We start from the raw sequence: 21,604 nt of genomic DNA on the forward strand, positions 1-21,604 counted from the left end.
GGCTTGCTTGATTCTGTTCAATCACATTGCACACGATGGCCGTACACTGTAGGGCGCCCACACTAGAGGTGTATACATAAGCACTAGCAATGTGTTGCTGCTAACAAAGGGATCAATGCCTCAAAAAAAAAGTCCTTTGCTTGTTATTTAAATAGAGAGTGTGGCGTGGCAGACCCGAGAGTAAGCCGTAAGGCTTGTTTGTTTGAATTGAGCCTAAAGCTACTCAGGTACGAGTAGAGTTCTGCACAATACGCACGGTGAGATGGCCAGCCGAGATATGTATCTAATATGAGTGATATACAGGAAATATGGATGATTGGCTAAGCATCAGATAGTACAAGTGGTAAGCTTTAGCGATGGGACCTGTGAGATTTTGGTTATGTAGGCTTGACAGCATGGGAGGATTTCCGTCATATGCCACCATGCTTAAATTTCCTAATCACTTAGAAGTAAAAGTGTTTTAGAGCTACAGGGTGGAAAAGCCTTTGGGAAATTTTCATGAAACTAGAGTAATAAAGCCATGTAAATTTACATTATTGTGGCTCTTTGAGCCCTGTATGATGCATGGGCATCTAATTCTTGGGGTTTCAGGCCAGATTGGGTGAGTCTATGGGCTAATACTTTCATAGATATGTGGTGGGTTGATGTATGTTTATATCGTTATATTGTTGCATGATCCTACTGTAATTTCAATATTCTTCTATACATCCTATAAAGTGGGGTAACGCCCTTTTGTAATTGGCTGCAGAGCAAAACTCTGTAATATGATTGGCTGTGGATGACTGGCCCTGACGAGGAAGCGGTGATACGCTGACAGGGCTACACACAGCCAGGATTACACTGATGGGAGGTTGCCATGTCATGTCAAATCACTAGTAAGGCTCGTAGCATCGGTTTATCTCTGCATGCAGAATATTACGCTGAGCGCCTGCCTTTGTAGCAAGCTGTGTGATTGGGCTGGGCCTATTTCGCGAAGCGACTTCTCTGCAGGAGGTTCTAAGAATAAACTTTCTATATCGTAAGTATGGAGTAGTATAATCTATATACCAACAACCACTGGCTTGCGATCCTAGCTTACTTTATTTAGATTTTCTTACCAACAACCGCTTGACTAAATAAAGAATATGTTTCATTGAAACTACGTACTCATACGTAGTACGTCCTACATACCATCGCCTTGTCTCCCCAAGGTTGGGGCCCTTGTAAAGTCAGCACGGGTGAACCCGGACTCGCAGCGGCCAGGGTCCGAACCGTTGGGGGAAACGACATGACGGGTAATTTTAAATAGCTATTCTTTCCCGCTTTGTAACTGTACTAATGAACAATTCCATGTACGTCCTCCTATGCCAATCTATGCCTACATCCCATGCAAATCCATACTCAATTCCTGTACACGATCGAGGCACAGGTTTATATAGGATCTAGGAATTGGCTTGTATGGAAATGTCGTATGATACCCGTGTTGTGGAGTGCGGGGGGGTAATATATTCCACTCCATCTATAGTGGATTCTAGGCTGAGCTGGCAGAGCCAGATCGAAGATGGTCTTTTTGGCCTTGTGGATAAAGCATTGGCCAGTTGTCGTTCTTGCAGCTTTCTGTTTTTTAAGCCTATGCCTACAGGATGGTCTAGCTGTCGTTCTTGCAGCTTTCTTTTTTTAAAACCTATGACTACAGGATGGTCCGTATCTACAATTTGGTAAAATCTAGACGGACTGATAGTCTATAAAATTCCCTAGTGGTCTAATAAAGCTGAATTTAATATGCCTATATTGAAGAAAGCGCGTGAAGCTTAAAAATTGTAAAAATTGATAAAGTTGTTGATTTTTCTCACTAGATTTAGGAGATTTGTTCTCAGACGGTCTACACGGCGCTCTGAGCCAGTTGGGCCTCCCGCCTGACAGAATAGTACCAGCATAGAAAGCGGCTGTGGAGCTGAGAGAACATACTCTGTACTCCGTACAGTACGTACTCTATAACTACATCGTAGGTGAAGGGCCTCTTTGGCAATCGATGCGTGCGGCCAATAGCAGGTTGTCGTCAGGAACTCCGTACAAGCGAACAATATAGTAGCATATAGGAGAATATAAATACAAGAGAGGAATCCAATATTTCGTAGAGGAGCAGCAGCTCTGGTGTTTGCCTTTCTATTCAAAAAAAAAAAGCAAAACTATCTACCGTCCGTTCTACAGCATGCCTCTTCCTATTATTGCTTGCGGCAGTGCCAACCCACGGGTTTTCAATGCCATTCAACCTTTATACTTGCCAGAATATGAGAGTAAGTTGTTTGCTCTGATGATTGAGTACCTATCCCAGAATATTTCTAATAACTATATCGTACCGTTAGTTGCCTACCATATCATGAGCAGCGACTCTGGAATAGCCAACATTCCCTTCATCCTACAAGGCCAGACATCCTCCGTCAACCGACTCAACGAGGACTCTTCTCCACCTGTAGCGGTCTGTATAGGTGGCATATATACTGACGAGGAGATTGACGCCATGCATCAGGCTTGCCAGGGAGTCAGTTCTGTGCCCTGGCTGCGGATGGACCATACAGTCCCTAAACCTGCGGTTGGGCCTGGCTACGCAGAACATGTCGTGAAGCGGATTAAGGACTGTATGGACAAGATTAAGCAGGAGGGCAAGTCAGATCAGGATGGCATCTGGTTTTATTAGCAGCAAGCTCTTTTGGGTTATAACCTATCTAGTACCTAGGTATTCCTCTGGTATTTGCATTGATAATTTTTGTTGACGGCTCGGTCATCTTAGGGCTTTGATCTCGGGCTTGCTCTGTGAGATAAAACCGTCCATCATGTTGATACTCGCCGTGCTGTGTATTTGATCTTTGAACTCAGTATCTACTATACTAAAGAAATGTCCAGTGTATTTTTGTCAGTGCTCATGTATGGTATCTGCTTACGGGCCTTCAACCAGTTCAATAATCAGTAAAGTAAGCTACATTTCGGCCTAGTGATACAGGAGAGTATATAATACCGCAACGCAAACATCCCTCCTATACATGTAGAAGAGCCTGGCCCTGGAGACTTAAACTAGGCATTACTAATCCTAAAACCCGACTGCCCTTTTATAATACCCAGTATCTTCGTCGCCGTGTCTCTCTGCACTGGTAAAGAAATATGGGATGTTGAAACGGTCAGCAGACCGGCCAATACCATAACCGAATCTCCCCACCCGACAGAGTGATAGTCAATAATCAAAATACCCGATGCGGTCCTTTGGAACATAGAGATACAGTGTTTCTGGACTTGACTGAATTGAGTCCGTTGTTGTGATGAGACCTCAGCTTGAGTTGCAATAGTAGATAGAAACATTAACATGTTCTCAGAGAGGTGCAGTTGGAAGGTCTCTTGGTAGACAAATACTCCAGAGGATGCACTGGTATCTAAAGCAGATCTCATTTTCTCGACCTCCTCCATCTGCTGTATGACCGACGATGCATTCAAGACCAGCTGCTCCGGAGTTCCAAGGAGTAATCCTTTGATTCGACTGCAGAATTGCGTACAGTGGCAGGCAAATGTGCATGTTTGACTTAAAGCGTATTCAGACGTTTGTCTGCCTAATTGATGGATCCATTTCAATATATGGGGAGGAGATTCTCGTCTGGCGATGAGCGCTTTTATTTGCTATTGACATTAGCAATGTAACTATCAAGTAGAATTAATTATTTTCAATTCAACTTACTGCGCAAAGACACACGAACCAGACGAGATCCCGTCCCTGTTGCATAGAAAACTGTTCCGAGCCACGCACAGAGATCAGTGAGGCCATTCCCCGGCAGTGCCGCTCTCCCTGTTCAGAGGCTGCAATGGTAGTGAGATTCGCATTCGAGAGGAACTGTTAGAGAGCGGCTACCATCAGAACAAGACAAATCGGGACGAGATAAGAATGTGATTACCTCGTAGACAACAAACATCCACACAGCTAATAACGTGCTGTCTTTCTTATACTCCACGGGGTCATCGAGTGCTGCCTTCACAGTCCGGAGAGCAGTACCATATGCATGAAACATATCTGACCGTGCAGTGGGAGAGCCTGTGTAGCTTGCTCGATAAGCATAGGCAATGGCGTTGGAGACTGCGTATATTGGAGAAGTCTGCCCGGCAATCGAAACCATCCGGTTGACTGTTGCAAAGATGCCAGCTTTTGGACCGATCGAAAACTTGTCCAACACGAGTGGAATGACATGCCGGCTCAAAGTTTGGGGGAGTTCAACTGGTAAACTGTTATTTGGGCGACTATTGGTGTCTCTGGTCCCCCCCGTACTTCCCGGTTGGTGATAGTAATGCAGCTTTAATCTCCGGCCGGTACGACTTTTTAGCTCAAACGAAGCCGTATTGGAATTCCGGAAACGAAGGCTGGTCTCATCGCGGTACCCGGGGCACATCTTCCGTAGTCGCGCGCATTGCGTGCACCCCGGACGCACCAGATCGCACTGCCGGTCATCAGCAAAATGTCCAGTTGCTCCAATTGACTGGTGTCAGAACGAACCCACCTTAATCCGGCGCTGTCGACAGGAAAAGCAGTCCTTGCTGGGTTTTCCGGTATTCGGCATTGTATCGGTTCTTGAGTGACAAGAACATACTCGTCCATGTTACATACTCATTCGGGAGGAATTCTGCGTCCTGATATATCCGTTCATGGATGACCCCCCGACGAACCCAAGGAAAAACGATGGAGATGAGGCTGAGGTTGAATAATGAATTAAAGTCAAAGATATGATTGGTATTTGATGCGAATCTCGCTGGAGCATTAGCCTACTAATTTGAACTAGTTACAAGTTAGGCTGTGCAGATCTATTACCAACAACCACATGGAGCCATTTCATTAGCCAGAAGGCTGCGCGAAACTACATACTATGTAGTAGTAGTAGTACAGATCCTAAGCAGGGAGCTGCATAGGGGCGCCATCGTGGGAAGCTTGTGCTGATCTGTGTTTCCCTATTGGACACAGCTTATAATGGTGTCTTTCTTTCAGAAAGGAATTAGTGATACATTGCCCCCCTTTCACAACCATACATACTACAGTAGTAGTAGTAGTAGTAGTAGTAGTAGTAGTAGTAGTAGTAGTAGGATGTCCGAAAAGCCATCTCAGTTATGCTGTCATTCACCACATAATACAGCCTAGTCGTCATTGGCCTAGATCAGATACCTATTTGAGTCCGGCAAGTCCGATGATAACGTCTCGATTGACCACTCACCCACCGAGCTAACAAGTCCTTTCACCCGCATGCTGTTTGTATAAAAGAGCTGCACGAGCTCTGGCTGCTGGGGTAAAGCCACTCCTATTGAACCAGGGATCTGCGTCATATTTACTGGCATGGTAGTGACTGCGGCATGCATTTAACGAAACATATCAACTAGGTATCCCGGGAGAGACTTCGAGACTACTCCAGGAATCGTTACGGATAGCACTCCGGAGCTCTTCCCTCTGCGGGCTGACCCAGAAAGGTTGTACTGCTGAACCATCAAGAACAGCTGCTGCTATGGGCGACGCCGGATGTGCTTCGTGCATTTCCAATAGAGGTCAAGGGGACCCAGGCGTCAGGTTTGTAGTGGAGCTCGGAGATTACCAGTAACTGGACTATAATTCCAGTTATAGCAGTGCTCCCCGTTGCATTGTCATTGGCACCTGGCAGCAGCTGCTGTAGGATCGAGTCCACATCGAATCAATTCTGAAAGACATTCATTCATTGTATTCGGTCTATTGTCTGTTTGCTTCTTGCATGTTATCACCATCAAGGGCATCGGCCTCGAACAAAAATAAAAAAAGAAGTGGGAAAAATTAAATCAAGTATAAAAAAGATAACCCAATGAAATCATACACACATGTCAAAATTAATAGTTAATGACAAATATTCCTCACACTAGACTAATGATACAATAGAAGAAGTAGAAAGAAGAAAATGAAAAAAAACCAAACCAAACCCTAGTCTTCCTTTCCATAACCACAATAATCCTCATTTCTAACAACAGGCTCTCTCTTCTTGAGTTATGAGAAAGTGTTGAGAATACAAAGAAATGAATACGAATCCCAATAAGCAGTCAAAATCGAGGTACATAATACGATAAACAACAGTTCGGCAATTCGTGTGCATGGAATGGATAGGAGAACAATGTAAAAGAAACAGAACAAAGATAATGGTGACAGCCGGGGGGATACAGGTAACTCCGGATCTAAAAAAAAAAAATCATGAAAACAATATTGTCGAACTTCGAAGAGGATCCATCTCCATTTAATGAGAAGATCATCACTCATCTATAGGATCGTTGTCGCCATCAATCAATCGCAGACGTTCCTTGGTCGTCTTTGCGCGCTTGGAAGGCCCCTTGGCAGTTTTACTGCGCTTCTTGCCCAGTGCGGATGAAGCTGGAATGGCTTCACCTGAAACAGGTGTTGCGGCACCAGAAGGCTTCGCACTGACATCATCAAAGTGTCCTTCGCCTAAAACATAGTTAGAAAAAGAGGTGTTTATATACGAATTCGTGGTGTAAGTACTCACCCTCGTGATACATATCATCCAATGTAACATCCTTCTTCTTTTTCAATTGGGCCTTCTTTCCCTTCTTCGCAAGCGGATCATCTCCGCGTTCTAGCGCTTCTCTCTCTTTCTGTTCAATCAACTCGGCCTGTTCGTCGTCTGCAAGCCACATGGCAATGTCCTTGGTGCGGTTCTCACGATGACGAGTGTTGAAATCAACACCACCAGCAGCGCCGCCTGAAATGACAACTCGTTGCACTTCTTCCTTTTGCAGAGCGCGCTTACGAATTCGCTCTTCAATTGTGCCACGAGTGATGAGACGATACACTGTAACTTGTCGTGTCTGACCCAGACGATGTGCTCTGTCCATGGCCTGTGAATCGATGGTGGGGTTCCAATCGGAGTCGTAGAAGATGACGGTATCTGCAGCAGTAAGGTTGATACCGAGACCACCGGCACGGGTAGAAAGCAAGAAGACAAATATCTCGGGACGATGCTGGAAATCCGCGACTGTGTCACGACGATCTTCAAGCTTGGTGCTTCCATCAAGTCGACAATACTTGTAATTGCGGTATGTCAAGTACTCTTCCATCAAGTCAATCATTCGAGTCATCTGGAAGTACAGGAGTACACGGTGACCGCCATTCTTGAGTTCGCGAAGGAGCTCGTCCAATTTGGCCAATTTGCCAGAGTCGGTGACAAACCGTCTCATGGATGGTATCTCGATCTTGGTGAAACGAGCCTTGGACGAAATAGGCTCGGGTAGCAATGGAGCATGTGAGTAAGGCACTGGATCCAATCTCTTCTCAACAATCTGCTCATCTAATTGCCGGCTACGTATAGAGTAAAGAGCTTGACGAGCGGGCACATTGAAGAGCACATAGTTTGTTTCCCTGATCGCTGCTTGGCCGGAACAAGACACGGTTATTGGGGGTGCTGCGGCTGCGGGACGGGCTGCGGGCTCAATCAAGGCCAGTCCTCCTTCATCGAATGTCTTGCGCGATACGGTCAGAAGCCCTCGCATATACCCTTCCGTAGCTGAGTTGTAAAGATCAGTGGGATCGTTGCGCTCGATCACATTGAAAAGCGAAGGTATAAGAATAGAATTAATGTCATCATCGTCTGACCTGTCGTATGCCACATTGAGTCCCGAGAGTCGGTTCAGCACACCGCGTCGGCGAACTATGCGTTCAAATTCTCCCACACGTGACGTTTCGTAGGCTTCTTGCGGAGAGACATCGGCGAATCGCAAGAACGAAAACGTCTGATTCTCGACCATACTCTGTTTGATGTTTTCCGGTGACCATATATTCATAAGATGTGAAAGGTACTTGTTTTGGAAACCAGCCTTTGGATTGTTTTGGCCTGGAATATCAAGACGTCCATTATCGGTGAATAGTAAGCGAGGAAGGTCGTATTCAATGCAATTGCGTGTTGAGTAGAGCACATCAACAAAGGGACCTTCTCTCAAGAAGGATGCAGTCTCTGCAAAGTGTGCCATAGAAAATGGAGAACGAGTATCAGCACGCTCGAACAAATCTGGATGATTGCAGACTTTGCGGAATTGCATCACAAGATTCATCAAAGTAGTACTATCGGCATCGTCACCAACGGCGGCCTTTTCGATTAAATCCATGATGCTGACACGGTTCCTCAGGTTCGAATAATATGCTCGCTGACGGTATGTCAGATCACAGAAGACATCCTTTTCAACCTTGTCACCCAACTCCTGCTGCACGTGCTTCTTGACACGACGAAGCATAAACGGCTTGAGAATCATATGAAGACGCCGAAGTTGATCTTCGTTGAGTTTAGTGTTACTCTGAGCGTGAGACTCGATATCTTTTGAGAACCATTCGCTAAATTCGTCGTGAGAGTCGAACAATGTAGGCATGATGAAATGTAACAAAGCCCAAAGTTCTTGCATGTTGTTTTGGATGGGGGTACCAGTGAGCAAGAGTCGGTTACGACAAGAAAAACCGAGCAGGTTCTTCCATCGTGAACTTTGCGATGACTTGATGGCCTGAGCCTCATCAAGAATCATATACTGCCACTTAACCTTTTGGAAGTATTGAGCATCCAGGACGACGAGCTGATAAGAAGTCACAAGAACGTGGAACTCCGACTCCCTAGTATATGTGAGATGCTTGCGGTCCCAGAACTTACGCAGAATCTTACGATCCTTTGCGTTACCCCAGTATGGTAGCACTTTGATGTCTGGAACGAACTTGGTGATTTCCTGCTGCCAGTTGTGAAGAGTGGATGCTGGGGCAATAACCAAGAACGGACCCCAGATGTTGTGCACCTCAGCAAGATATGCCATGACGGAAATCGACTGGACCGTTTTACCGAGACCCATCTCGTCTGCCAAGATACCATTGATACCTTGCTCGTAAAGGTTGACAAGCCAGTTGAGACCTTTCAATTGGTACTCCTTTAGCTGAGCGGTGAGCATCTTGGGCTGTGAAATCTGAATATCACCCAGACTAGTAGGGTTCTGGAAGTTCATTTCTCCTTCATCAAGTGCTGCCATTGGATTCTCCTCGTTGTTGAAGGCTCGTGCGCGAGCCTGGGCTTCTTCAACTGCATTCTGGGCGTTGGCCATAGCAGCCCTGCGAAGTTCTGTTTCATCCTCCGCATCAAAGTCAAGATCCTCGAATGCCGTAACCTTGGCTTTGGTGTCCGCTACACTATCGGGTAAATCGATAGTGTGAGCACCTGAGTTTCCTGGCCGCACTGTTTCTCCAGTTCTTTGTATGGAGGGGTCGCCTGTGGCTTCTGCTTCATCGGTTTTGATCTTACGACCGATAAAGTGAGAGTACAGCTCGGTCTGAGAGATAAGAAAGTTGAGTTTTCGCTTCTGACGGTTGGCTTCGCGATCGGCTTCTGCTTTCTTGGCCATCTCCAACTCCTGTTTCTCTGCCATACGGCGTAGATCTCGCTCCTCACGCTCATTCCTCTTCCAAAAGGACATCATTTCACGCATAGTACGCTTAGCACGGGCTTGTGTGTCCTTCGTGCTCTTGTTGGTACGTTCTTGCCATTTGCGAGACTGTTTGCTTGCTAACTGTGCCGTCTTGCGCAGATTTTCTTGACGAGTGCTGAGTGACATGGTCTTGATGCGGTAAACCTTGGGAATGTCCTTCCTAGCAATGTCACGCCAGATTTGCTCGTATATCTGGTTGTAGCCCTTGGTTTCAAAAGCATTAGCAGGGGACGGCGTAGGCTCTTTCGAACGTGCACCCTTGGCTTCTTTCTTGGGAACGGTTGGGCGAAGTTCATCCTTTGGTGCAATCGCTATCAGCTCGTCTCTTTCTGCTGCCAAATAAGCCTGTTCAGCTGCATCCTTTTCGGCCTGCTTCTTCTCTTTCGACTTCTTGGGACGAGCCGAAGGAGTGGGACGAGATGGTTTCTTCTTCGAAGATGGTGATTTATCTTTGCCAATGTGGAAGGTACTTGTAGTACCACCTTCCATATTAGGAGCAAGAGGGGTGACCTCGCTGATCTCTGCCGGTTGGTTGCCTCTCTCAAGAGCCCGCTTGACGCCTTTAATTTTCTTCTGGGCTTTCTCGGCTTCCCGCAAAAGTTTCTCTTTCTCAACAGGATCGACGGTACGCTTGGCCCTACGCTCTGCCTCAAGCTTCTTGGCAGTCTCGACGCGCACGGTGTTCTCACGACGACGCTTTCGTTGCATGTCCTTTTTGCGCTCTTTCTCATCCTGGACTTCCTTGCGTTGAACCTCAGCAATGACTTCTCGCTCGTTCGCTCTTCGGAAACGCTCGCCGCCGGCCTCGGCACCGTTTGCAAAGTTGGCGCTCAGTTTCAGGAGAAATTCGTTACGACGGCGCTGTTTTCAGCAATTAGCCAGGACAGTCAAAACAAAACAAAAAATAAAATAAAATAGGAATACGATGATTCATACCTTGTTCTTATGAGATTCCAATATATCAGCTTCCATTGCTCGCTTCTTGCTCTTGGCAATATAAAGCTTGAGCTCTGCCTCAAAGCCAGTTCCATCCTCGACGTCGCTCTTCTCGGCTCTATCGATCTCTGCTATGTCCCGCTCAATGGCTTCGATATCTTTCTGTGTCAAGCGTGGCGCTTTTACAGCGTGCGCTTGAACGACAGGGGCAGGTTTTTCCTGTTTTTTGGAGCCATTTTCACGTGGTGGTAAAATGATCTTTTCCTCCTGTTCAACAACAGGCGGTTGTTTCTCCTGACTTGGTTTCTTCTCCAATCTAGGGAGAGGCAATACCGGAGCTGGCTCCGGTTCTTTAGTGCGAATTATAGGCTCCGCAGGAGGGAGAGGTGGCGGAGGCGGCGAGGCTCGTCGAGGTGGTGGAGTCTCTTCGGTGGGCTCTGAGAGAATGCTGGCAAAAGACATGGGATCGGCAGTGCGTGCAGGCTTCTATTTAGTATTAGAGAAAAAAAAATGTAGACGACGTCAAACCAGAACGAGTAGTGAAAACTTACAGTTTCCTTCGGCGAAGGCGGATGCATCACTGGAGAGTGAGTGAGATACCTGCTTGACCCATTCTCACGAGCAGACATGAATGAGGTGTCCGGCTCCTTCTTGGGCGATAGCAATTGACTCTCAAGACGGTTTGGCGGATGCGAGTGTGAAGAACCTGGTTGCCCATAAGAAGAAGGGCGAGTATCGGACATGCCGTGGCCAGTATGAATTCGCGGCAAAGAATAACCAGAAGCTGGCTGTCCTGTATGTGGGCCCGGATAAGAAGGGGATGTATCCGAATGAGGACCGCCGTTCAAGGGAGGCAAGGTGTTGGCAAGCGGAGAGCTGGCATGAGGAAAATGCGGACTGCGGGAATAGGATGAAGTGTAGGGTTGAGGTGTCTCCGGAGGGTGTTGTTGGTATTGTTCGTTATTCGGATAATATGCGTGACTTTTCGGAGGTGAAGAGGAGTAAGAGTTGTAGGTTGACTGCTGGCCGGGTGGAGGAGGAGATCGTAAGCTGTACGGTGGAGCCCCCGACATGATGCCAACCAGCGTCTCCCGGGACGCAAGACTCGACTGCTCGAAGAGGGAAGTATTGATCAGGAGATCAAGCGTGGCGCGCGCGCGTGTGTGTAATGTGGAATGGACTAATTTATCTCAAGCGACAGCTGCGAGCCATGGATTCTATACCAAAACCGGCGTGTTAATGAACCGAAACACTGGAGGATTGAGATGAAGGAGCTTCCCCGATAAAAACAGAATTAGGGTAAAGGGTAGGTGATAATACCTGATGCTTTTAAGAAACCGGGGATTTGAGGAGGTGGACGAAAGCCGAAGGCGTGTTCTTCGCGGGTTTGGGTTTAGTAATGGTTGGTTGGTTCTTGGTGCGGTCAGGCAAAGCCGACCGTTTCTCGCGACCCGACTTCCTGAGGTGCAACCACGAGCGAGAGACAGACAGCGTAGCCGGGTCAGCCTGCGACGGTTATTGTATTGATAAATGATTGTATTTTTCGGTCCCAGCACGTCGTGTATGGGTTGGTCTTGAAGCAAGATGAATGCACAGGAAGGATTGGTGTTCCTCCCTTGGCTGAAGGCGAAACGAGGTCCGTGAGGTGAGGCTATTGTCGATAACGGAGGCGAGATGGAGTAAATTCCGGTGGTGGAGATAAAAGAGTATGAAGATGGATGATGGGATGGGGAAGGAGTAAATGAAGGTGAAGGATGAAAAGGGAAATGGGAAAAGGGAAGAGAAAGACGTTGGGCGGGATTGAGTGATGGCTGGATGGAATTGGATTGTGATCAATGATGCGCTTGGCTGCTGTGTTTGCCCATTTTTCCCTTTTCCCTCTTGCCCTTCCCTTATTTTTGCTCCTTTGGCTGACTTTGCTTTGGAGTTCTCGCCAGACACCGTTCACTATCTCATTGTTCAGGTGTCGCTGGCCGTGTCGGTATCGGTATTACCGTTACTGGCGCGCCACTATTGTCTCAGCGAATCCGCGTATAGTCGCGTTTTAATACTGTCACAGCTAACGTACTAGCGTCCGTAACCGACCGGATACCATCGGTACGAACGTCATTGGCTGGTTCTACATACATTTTTGCTGTCTTTGGTTCGAAAATAGATTACAATTTAAACCGTGTACAATACAATCAATCATCGGCCATCGTAACTTAGTTTGACGCATCGTGATTCCATCGAGGACACAATGAAAGAAGCTCTGAAGGGAGCGCGTCAAGCTACACCACGTCTGGTGACGATAGAAAAAGTGTGGCAGGGTATATTTAGCCGGTAAATACGGAGTCCTTCAAGTTACTAGAAATCCACCTAGGGATCGCACATGACGAGTACTATAAATTTGCTCATGTGCTGGTTCCAGAAAAGTCAACGAGTAAAACAGTTCGGGAAGAGTAGGTATGGATGCATCCCAGCCCTTTTCGGCAAGTGAGAGAAAAGCAAGTTCCAAAATCTTGACTCTATCTAAACATGTGTCAACCATCAAGGTTATACAGAATAAAGCCCTAATCATTTTTATAAAAAGGTATAGCAAGAAGTAAGAAGTGCGGAACAGAAAAAGAAAATAAAATGACCATAAACTAGAATCGTACACATAAAAATCTTTAATCAAACCGCTCCCGGCCCCTTATGATTCGATTGATCGAGGAGAAGGGTAGGCTTGATAAAGTCCTCATCCAGCTGTCGGAACCATTCCGCGTGATCACCCGTTGGACCACCAGAGAATAGTTCACGTAGCGCATTGCGAGCAGTTATCGGCTCACGATGCGTACCAGTACTGCTTTCCGTAGCGCGTCTAGCAGGGGAAGCGCCGGTAGATGCAGTTTGGGGCTGGGATGGCGACCGACGGAGACGAGAGGTGGATGGTGCCGCCGGAGGAAGATCGTCGTCTGAGAGAGGGTCTACATCTAGGTCGAATTCATCCAAATGATCTGCGTCAATGGCCACTTGTTTTCCGCCATTTACGCCTGTAATGTCTTCATCACTGCCAATGTCGCTTTCGCTACGACTGCCAGCGACGACTCCTAAAAGTCCCTGTGTAGCAGACTGGTCACGATCAGCAGAGTTGAACTTCTTCGTCCTGCGCGCCGCACTCCTTGAACGGGATGGTGGACTCGGCCGACGGTTGTTGCCGCTTGAATAACTATCCGTGGTAGGCACACTTGGTCGATCGCCGACATTATCCAGAGGGATGGTACGGTCAGTGGCACGCGGTGTGTATCCAATTCCAGAGCTATTTGCTCTTTTGTAGTACGTTCCGCCATGAGTAATCTCAATATCGAACTCATCATCCGAGTCAACCTCTTCAACAACCCCGGTGCGGATCCCGAGTATGTCCAGCATTCGGGCGGTTGTACCTCCGAAGATAATGACTGTGAGCACGACGACAACCAAGACCGTCGCTCGCAAAGCGGGTGCGTTAGGACCTGACATGCCAGCTGCCAGTGCAACACCGACTGCACCACGCAATCCGGCCCAAAAGAGCATTGCTTGGTATGAAAATGGGAGTTCGTCGGCCACATCCTTTCCACGTCGTCGGGCCCGGTAGCGAATGAACCAGTTAACCGCTTTGGATAGTGGAAATACTGAGAGATATCGTGCAAAGCAGATACCCAGGACGGCAACAATGATGAAAAGTGGTTTAAATCGAAGTTGCGATTCCACGAGGAGATCAAGGCCCAAATAGATGAAAATAAAGTTCTCACTTAATTGTGACATCACCTGAAATAGGTATTTGGTGGTGAGTTGTGTCCTTCTGGACATGTTGTAGTAAGCATAATGTTTGAGCGTGATTCCACAGAATAACAGAGACACAATTCCTATTAGCCATTAGCAGTTTGAACCTACAATTTCAAGGAATAATGCTTACCAGAAAGATATACTCCGTTCGAAAAGAAGTAGCTGGCATATGCAATCAAGACGATGAGACAACTCTCAATCTTCGGCAACCGGCGAACATGCGTGTACTTGAGAAGCAAAGCCGTCCCAATTCCGACGCAGATACCGACAAGCATACTACCAAAGAAGATCAACAAGAAAAGCCCAATAGCTTCAAAAAGATTGAGCACGGTAAGTTTTGCCGCGTCATTTTCGGCGTATTTCTGGGCAGTCTCGAACAGGACAATAGCGACAGCGTCGTTTAGGATCGACTCGCCAAAGATCACTGTATATAGTTTCGGTTCGACTTTGTATAAATTGAAAATCGCAAGGATCGTCACAGGATCGGTTGCGGAGAGGGTTGCGCCGACGGAGATGGCTTCGACAAGACTGATATTCAAGCCATCTAACGGGATTCGCGTCCATAGGTAGAGAATAAGGCCGAGCACGATAGCAGAAATGAAAGTACCGGCGAAAGCAAAGGTCAAAATCGTTCCAATATTGCGAAAGAAGTTTGCCTAGAAAATGTAAATGGTCAGTTCGCCATCCAATCCACAAGACGCAAAAACCAAGGACCGCCATAACTAACCTGGTGTAACTCATAACCCGAGGCCAAAATAATCGGCGGCAAAAGCAAGTTGAAAAAGAATTGATAATCGAACGTGACGACATCTTGAATCGGCGACGGAGGGGTCAATCGTATAATCAATCCGACGAACATACCTATTCCACGAAACTGATCAATACAACGTCTTCAACAAGGGCAGTCGTTAGGTGTAGGTTACTCACCACCGAAGATAGATAACACCGTTTCATGAACAGCCTGTATCTTCCTCTGCTGAAGAATATAACTTGTGAAAAGCGCAGCGATCAGGAGCATGATGAGGATGAAAAGAGCCCAGGAGCTGAAAAACTCCTTCTTCTCTGGTTCTGGCGCATCTGTATTCCATGTCTTAGTGTTTGAACTCAATTGACGTTTTGGCGCAGTTCGATTTTTTTTTTTTTTTTTATTATTTTTCATTGTGCGAAGGATGAATGAACGTACTATCTTCTGGATCTGTATCCTCTGTCGCCCTGCCTGTTAAATACTGTCAGCAATCAATTCCGCTTTTGAGATACGAAATCCGCAATGACTGGGACAAAGACATACGTAAAATCTCCCCCGCAAACTGAAAGGCATAGTTGGCCACCATGATGTTCTTCAAATATATAAAGTTCGTTTGCACTCCGGATCAATATCGCGCGGAGATTGGCGGTACAGTTGCTTCCCCTGCAGCAAATCTGTAGTAGGTGGTGATATGGAACGTATCTAACGAGCTCCAGATGGAAGAAGCCCGCGCCGAGATGTTGAGTTCATATCCCAGGAAGGTGGCGATGCTGAAGAGCCGTTAAGTATCGATTAAGAAATCAACAGAATAACGATGCAACCCGCAACAAGTATCCTGATAGCGACAAACAGAGTGATCGCAACTTGAAATATCAAGATTCAAGACAGTTTGTTGATGTTACAATCTAACTGAGTTACCTGGCCCCAGGCGGCGTACCTATTGCAGCCTGTTGAGCGAACAGCCAATCAGGGAGCTGCTCAGGTCCACCCGTTGCCACCTTGATTAATCATTATGGTTAGTTAGTTAACTAAGTTACCTGAGGCTGATAAGGCTTGCCGAGGTGTTTAGATATGTATTGCGACAGATAGTACAAGATAAACATTCATAGATTTCATGCACATAGTAACAAATAGTTATACAGATTATCTAGAACTAGACCCCTTCTCTTCAAGCCTCTGAGCCAACACAGCAGCGACCAAAGCAGCACAGCCGCCAAACCGCATAACCCATCCCACACTATCATCCCAGGGCTCACCGCGCGGCTTTTGCAACGCCTTGAAGATCAGGCTGCTGATTATAGTAGAGAATATCTGCGGGAAGGATACTGCGACATTGTGTAGACCCAGCACGATTCCAGCTTGGTCGGTTGATGATTCATTGTCGGTTTTTGGGATTGCTGCTATCTCCTCGATATCTTGTTCCTCGTCATCCTCTTCATGATTCCTTGAGGTTTCCGGGTTGTGGGAAATGCCAGAAACGGCTTCAAATTCTGCTTGAAGTCGATTCAGCCGTCTCTCTGCATCACGCTGCGCTACTTCGGCGGATATCAATGCAAATGGAGCCCATAGCGTGACGGCCCAGGAGATACCGACTATACCAATCACAACTGTAGCCGCTTGCGAAGTGCTGATAAAAAACGTGCTAAACATGCATATTGAAAGCAAGGCGAGAGAAAGCAGCCATGTGCGTCGCAAAGTCAACCCGGGTATCTGAAGTTTCTTCATAAAATCAAACCTCTTCTTCTTGTCATCATCAACCTCATCACTTTCGATTGAACGTCCCTCCTGAGATAAGAGAGGCTCGGATGCAATATTACCCTGAAGCTCTGATATGGATCTTCTAATTTCCGCTTCTGCGGCATCACTATCTTGCGCTACTGGAATGAAATCGACATTAGCTGCCGGTACCTGTATCCGTTTATACGATGGAATGATCAAAAGCGGCAATACAATGTTTGCCGTAAAACAAACAATTGCATTTACCAACAAAGCAAAAGATCCTATGCGCGTGGCATCTTCCCACGTCTTGTTGATTTCATCGTCTGTCATGTCACGGTGTTTGTCGAAAATCGGGTTCACGTAGAGTTGTCCGATATAAGTTGTTGAATAGTATAAGAAAGGGAACCAAGCAATCCAAGCTGCAAGTTGAACCTCACATACTTTGCGGATTTGCGGTGGTAAATTGCGAATCGATTTCCAGACTCCCTTGAAGAATGAAATTAGACCCATAGCCCCTGGAGGGGGTGGCCCGTCAAGGCGCGGATCACGCTCTTTGATCGTGAGACAGCTGATCAACAGTGTAACACCGAGAGAGAAACTGGCGATCAAGCAAAGGACCTTGAATTGAGTATTTCCAAATATAGGAAACACTTTCGGTAAATCCATGTACCCTAGAATATAACCAATAATGTTGCCAGCGCCAGTCAGTCGACTAGCCCATGCATTCGCCGGCTCCTGTTGATGTGCCGGAGCACAGTCGACAATGAAAGCGCGAATACCGGCTTGGACTGTAGTTTTCACCTTGTCAGCAATGCAACAATACCAAGCAAATCCAAAACATACCAGTATTAATAGCAAAATCCAAACAAAACATCATAATCGTTGCAAACACCAACGTAGTAACTTTCACGCCGCTTGACTGCGCATCCGCACCAAATATGCCAAGCACACCGGCGATAATCTCACGCACCCAGGCCAGAAGCATCAAACAAAATATCGTAGCCAGGCCACCGCCAATCATAAAGGGCTTCCTCTTGCCCCAGGGAATACGGCAGTTGTCACTCAAGATGCCAATATAGGGTTGCACAAGTGTGCCTGTTAGGGGACCGGCAACCCATACAATTGCCAGCAGGGCCTTGCTCATGCCCAGTGAGAGGAGGAATGGCTGAATATGTTAGCTAACTGCAAATAGGAAAATAGATTCAATTAAAACTTACCGAGCCATTAGAAAGTTCAACAGACCAAACTACTTGCAGTCTTTGAATCGCCTTCAATCAGCTTGATAAATTCTCATTTCGGACGAAAAGGACGTACTCACCCTCCAATACTCAAAGTAAGCAAAAAAAGATACCATGTACTCTTCGACTCCTGCTCAGCCAACTCATTCCGCTGCGCTTGTGCAAGAGCGCCAGCATCTGCATCTGTCTCCACAAGAGCAGCTTGACGCTGAAACTCTCCGCTGGGTTTGACCGGTGACATTACAAGCGGCGAGTTCTCGTCAGCATCGCTGGGATGATCCGAGTCCGGCATCTTTGGACCGGGTATTAGGCCAGCTGTCACAGGTGTTTTAGAAGAGCTGAGCGAGAGAATATTAGGACATGTTTGACTGGACTTGTCAAGTCTGTATATGCCCAAAGAAGGGACTAAAATCTGTCAAACAGATACTCTTTGTGTCATTCTTTCATAGATCAGCCTTGTTGATGGGAGCTGGTGAAGGCGGTCAGTTGACGTGGCGTGGACAGCTGAGCTTCCACGTGACGCGCCTGCTGGACGACGTACTAACCACATAAGGCAACATGACTGGTCAGGCATGTTATCGATCAAGCAGTGGCAGTTAGCGATTATCGACTCAGTGTATTATTATTCTCTAATGTGGTATCACAGAACAAGTTGAATGATTTAGCTTGGTTACTATGGTAAGAAACTCGAAGGCACTTACACGCACTACAGACATACATACAAAATTCATGTACATGAATGGATCAGTATCACCCAAAAACCATAACCAACAGCCAGGGACAGGTTCTAAATGGAGACAGGAAGGAAATCATATCACGCAAAATTATAATCAATAGGAAGAATACGGTTGCCAACGCAGAGTTGCCAAGTATTGCGCTTGGCAAAACTTGAAACATAGACCGCCGAGGACACAAGAATCCAGGATGTTGTTCTATATTTATAATCCACCACAGTTATTTACATCTGCTGTTGCAGATACTGAGGAGATATCAGATGCGGGGCCACCATCGTTGACATGGAGGCTTGCATTGACATGGTCGAAGCCACCGACATGGGTGTCATAGTGGACATGCTAACGACACTCGGGTGGATGAAACTGTGAGAATCCGAGCCTGGTGACTCTTCTTCGAGCGAACCAAATTCTTTTTCTTCATTCTCTAAGAAGTCGTCGCTCAGTGATTGCTGTGAGTTGTGGCCATCCTGCTGAGTCTCATGGGTCCGGCGATGTCTAAAAATAAATTAGATTTCCAGATCTTCACGGAGAATTTTTTTCATGCAGAGCATAACTTACTGGGCAAGGTTGTCTGAACGAGAAAAGGCCTTGTTGCAGTATGGACAAGGGTAGGGTCTTTCTTGTGTATGGGTCCTCACGTGCCTAAGCCGCAAATCAGAAATTAGTCCCAGCGGTTATTTCAAGTAGCACAGCCAATCACATAACAGAAACACAAAATTGTGTATAAATAGAAAAGTAAACCGGGGACGAAATAATCTGCAGAAAATAGACTTACCGTTTCAGATGTTCTAACCTCTTGAAGAGGCGTCCACAAGAAGGAATAGGGCAGGAATGTGACTTTTGTGGATATGGCCCTAACTCCATCATTGTGGCACTCCTGGCACGACGCACAGGGCCGGGTCGATCGGATCGGCCCAATAGACTGTGAGGAACAGAAATGTCGATCGAATCCTGATTCCCAAGACTAGCTAGCTCGTCTTGAGATTGTTGCATCATGGTGTGGGAGTGCTCAACACCTTCTTCCAGGCTAGGAAGTGGGGTGCCAGTACGTGAAACTTCGTGAAGCATATTCTTCTGCGATGCAACGGTCGATGTATAATCACTTTGCAGGGACCCAGCAGCAGATTGGTCATTTGAGTCTGTGATTTCTGTGACGGGGCCTACAGAATTTGAAATAGAACGGCGCAGGTCACTTGGCCTATATGCAGCGTAGCTGGTTGGTTGTGGCTGCGCGCCCGAAACCTGGGCTGCAGCAATGGCGTTGGTGATGCCGGGTGGGATCGAGGAGCGACGCCGGCGTTGCTTGTAGGTGGGTGATCCCTCTATCACGGAGAAAACATTTGCCTGGAAATGACGAGAGGTCGCGCCGAGGGGGTTTGCAAAGTTTGAAGGCGGCAATTGCATCATAGGGTGATATGCTGCAGACCCGACGTCAGGAATAGCTGTGTAGAGACCAGTCTCTTCGTTGGCAATATATGCGGGCTCAGCGCCGAGCATAGGCTGCTGAGGAGGCGTAATTGGTTCAAATGAGATGCCTCGGTTGCTATAATCTTCAAATTGAGATGAAACAAACGACGGAGCAGGCGAATATTCCATGTAGGAAGGCATAGACGCATGGCGTTGGTGTAAGCGATTGAATGGGATACTGGTGCTTCGTTCATACTGAATCTGGGCGTAGTCGTTCTCCCGTTTCATTGCCATCGGGACCTGGTTGTACAGAACTGAACTGCCAGTGTCCTCCGGGAGCATCGTCATCGTGGACGGGGCCATCTGCGGTGGAGGCATAACGTCAATGGAGCGAACGATGGGGGAGGTAGGCTGGCCATATGTTGTACTTGCGTGAGCAGAAAAGGATGAAGAATTGGCTTGTTGTGCCTTGGTGAGCTGTTCATACAGTGACTGCGACGAGTCAAACTCAAAGGAAAGAGCTGGCTCTGCGACAGCCACTGTAGTAGCTTCCTGACCCATTTTCTCTCTTTTCAGGTCGCGCTCCAAAGCATCCAGGAACAGGCGGTCATGTGGAACGCTGTACCAGTAGAAAACCTTTTGCTTCTTCTGTGTGCGAATGCAGTTGTTCTTGTAGAGAAAATCGAGAAAGGGGCTCTTCGGTTCCTCGAGTGAAGCATCAGTGCCTGATTTTAGGTTGCGCAAATCAGAGAAAATGCCCTCCTCAAACTTTTTTGAATTCTTGACGGGGCGTCCGAAAGCTTGGAAGCGGAATGACAGGCATCGAACAATGTCAGTTCCGGAGATATGGAAAAGGTTGTTCCTAAACGAAGTCAATATTCCGTTTCATTTCCGTTGGACCACGTTCAGACTACGCACCATAGCACACAAGAAATATAATCACCCGTTGGAAGGAGGAAGCGTCGAATAAGTTGATCAGGACTCCAGTCGACTGGGGCTGATATTAAGAAATATTTGACTGGGAACTGTCAGCGACACGATATTGCGAACAGACTCAATTCACTCACGGTTATCTACTTGCTGCAGAGCAACCTGGGCATCTTGAGGCAGACTTTGCTGAGCTTCACTGGACAACATGAAGGTCTCGGGCTTCTGAGGGGGGGCCATCACGGCACCATGTTGAGGATACATCTCCTGCACATCAGAGAAAAATTGTTTAGTCCAAATCATTTTCGTGCATCATCGTCGCAAACCCGGGCTCAACAACAACAAAGATGTCGCAGCGCGCAGATTCAAGCGACAGACAGGGTGAGTAGTATCATACCTTGTCTTAATGTTTCGGGCGTCGCTAAGATCGCTCGAGTTTTGTAGAAACACTGTAGATATACTGGAGGCCGAATCTTCCTAGCCGACACGTGCTGAATCAAAACAATGACACGGGATGAAATAAAAAATGACAACCAGGTCCGCAAAACAAGACGAGTGATTGATTATACAAGAATAGCAAGGCGACACGGTCGAGTTGTAATGAGTATCAGTCGGTTCGTTGTTTT

The 21,604-nt window shown here is 47.0% G+C and overlaps 6 protein-coding genes across 6 annotated transcripts; 1 reads left to right on the forward strand and 5 right to left on the reverse strand.

The window, feature by feature from the left end:
- Positions 1-2,191: 2,191 nt before the first annotated feature.
- EYB26_004531 (uncharacterized protein) lies at positions 2,192-2,677 on the forward strand (the record flags this gene model as incomplete). Its single annotated transcript, XM_054263822.1, has 2 exons — positions 2,192-2,276; positions 2,346-2,677. The coding sequence occupies 2 exons, from the start codon at positions 2,192-2,194 to the stop codon at positions 2,675-2,677; spliced, it is 417 nt and encodes a 138-aa protein (XP_054119797.1).
- Positions 2,678-3,051: 374 nt separating this feature from the next.
- EYB26_004532 (uncharacterized protein) lies at positions 3,052-4,574 on the reverse strand (the record flags this gene model as incomplete). The annotated part of the gene is made up of 5 exons (XM_054263823.1): positions 3,052-3,645; positions 3,704-3,856; positions 3,918-4,234; positions 4,286-4,454; positions 4,515-4,574. The coding sequence occupies 5 exons, from the start codon at positions 4,572-4,574 to the stop codon at positions 3,052-3,054; spliced, it is 1,293 nt and encodes a 430-aa protein (XP_054119798.1).
- A 1,695-nt stretch (positions 4,575-6,269) lies between these two features.
- Positions 6,270-11,495, reverse strand: EYB26_004533 (uncharacterized protein; the record flags this gene model as incomplete). Its single annotated transcript, XM_054263824.1, has 4 exons — positions 6,270-6,463; positions 6,522-10,347; positions 10,423-10,908; positions 10,974-11,495. 4 exons carry the CDS (start codon positions 11,493-11,495, stop codon positions 6,270-6,272), a joined length of 5,028 nt encoding a protein of 1,675 aa, XP_054119799.1.
- Positions 11,496-13,077: 1,582 nt separating this feature from the next.
- On the reverse strand, positions 13,078-15,539 carry EYB26_004534 (uncharacterized protein; the record flags this gene model as incomplete). The annotated part of the gene is made up of 6 exons (XM_054263825.1): positions 13,078-14,288; positions 14,339-14,864; positions 14,936-15,069; positions 15,136-15,285; positions 15,392-15,424; positions 15,497-15,539. 6 exons carry the CDS (start codon positions 15,537-15,539, stop codon positions 13,078-13,080), a joined length of 2,097 nt encoding a protein of 698 aa, XP_054119800.1.
- Positions 15,540-16,096: 557 nt separating this feature from the next.
- On the reverse strand, positions 16,097-18,202 carry EYB26_004535 (uncharacterized protein; the record flags this gene model as incomplete). Its single annotated transcript, XM_054263826.1, has 4 exons — positions 16,097-17,460; positions 17,516-17,837; positions 17,890-17,929; positions 17,991-18,202. The coding sequence occupies 4 exons, from the start codon at positions 18,200-18,202 to the stop codon at positions 16,097-16,099; spliced, it is 1,938 nt and encodes a 645-aa protein (XP_054119801.1).
- Positions 18,203-18,868: 666 nt separating this feature from the next.
- On the reverse strand, positions 18,869-21,281 carry EYB26_004536 (uncharacterized protein; the record flags this gene model as incomplete). The annotated part of the gene is made up of 5 exons (XM_054263827.1): positions 18,869-19,139; positions 19,203-19,286; positions 19,420-20,913; positions 20,970-21,069; positions 21,119-21,281. 5 exons carry the CDS (start codon positions 21,279-21,281, stop codon positions 18,869-18,871), a joined length of 2,112 nt encoding a protein of 703 aa, XP_054119802.1.
- Positions 21,282-21,604: the final 323 nt, after the last annotated feature.

Source organism: Talaromyces marneffei, chromosome 3, assembly GCF_009556855.1.
Source record: "Talaromyces marneffei chromosome 3, complete sequence".
Classification (NCBI taxonomy): domain Eukaryota; kingdom Fungi; phylum Ascomycota; class Eurotiomycetes; order Eurotiales; family Trichocomaceae; genus Talaromyces; species Talaromyces marneffei.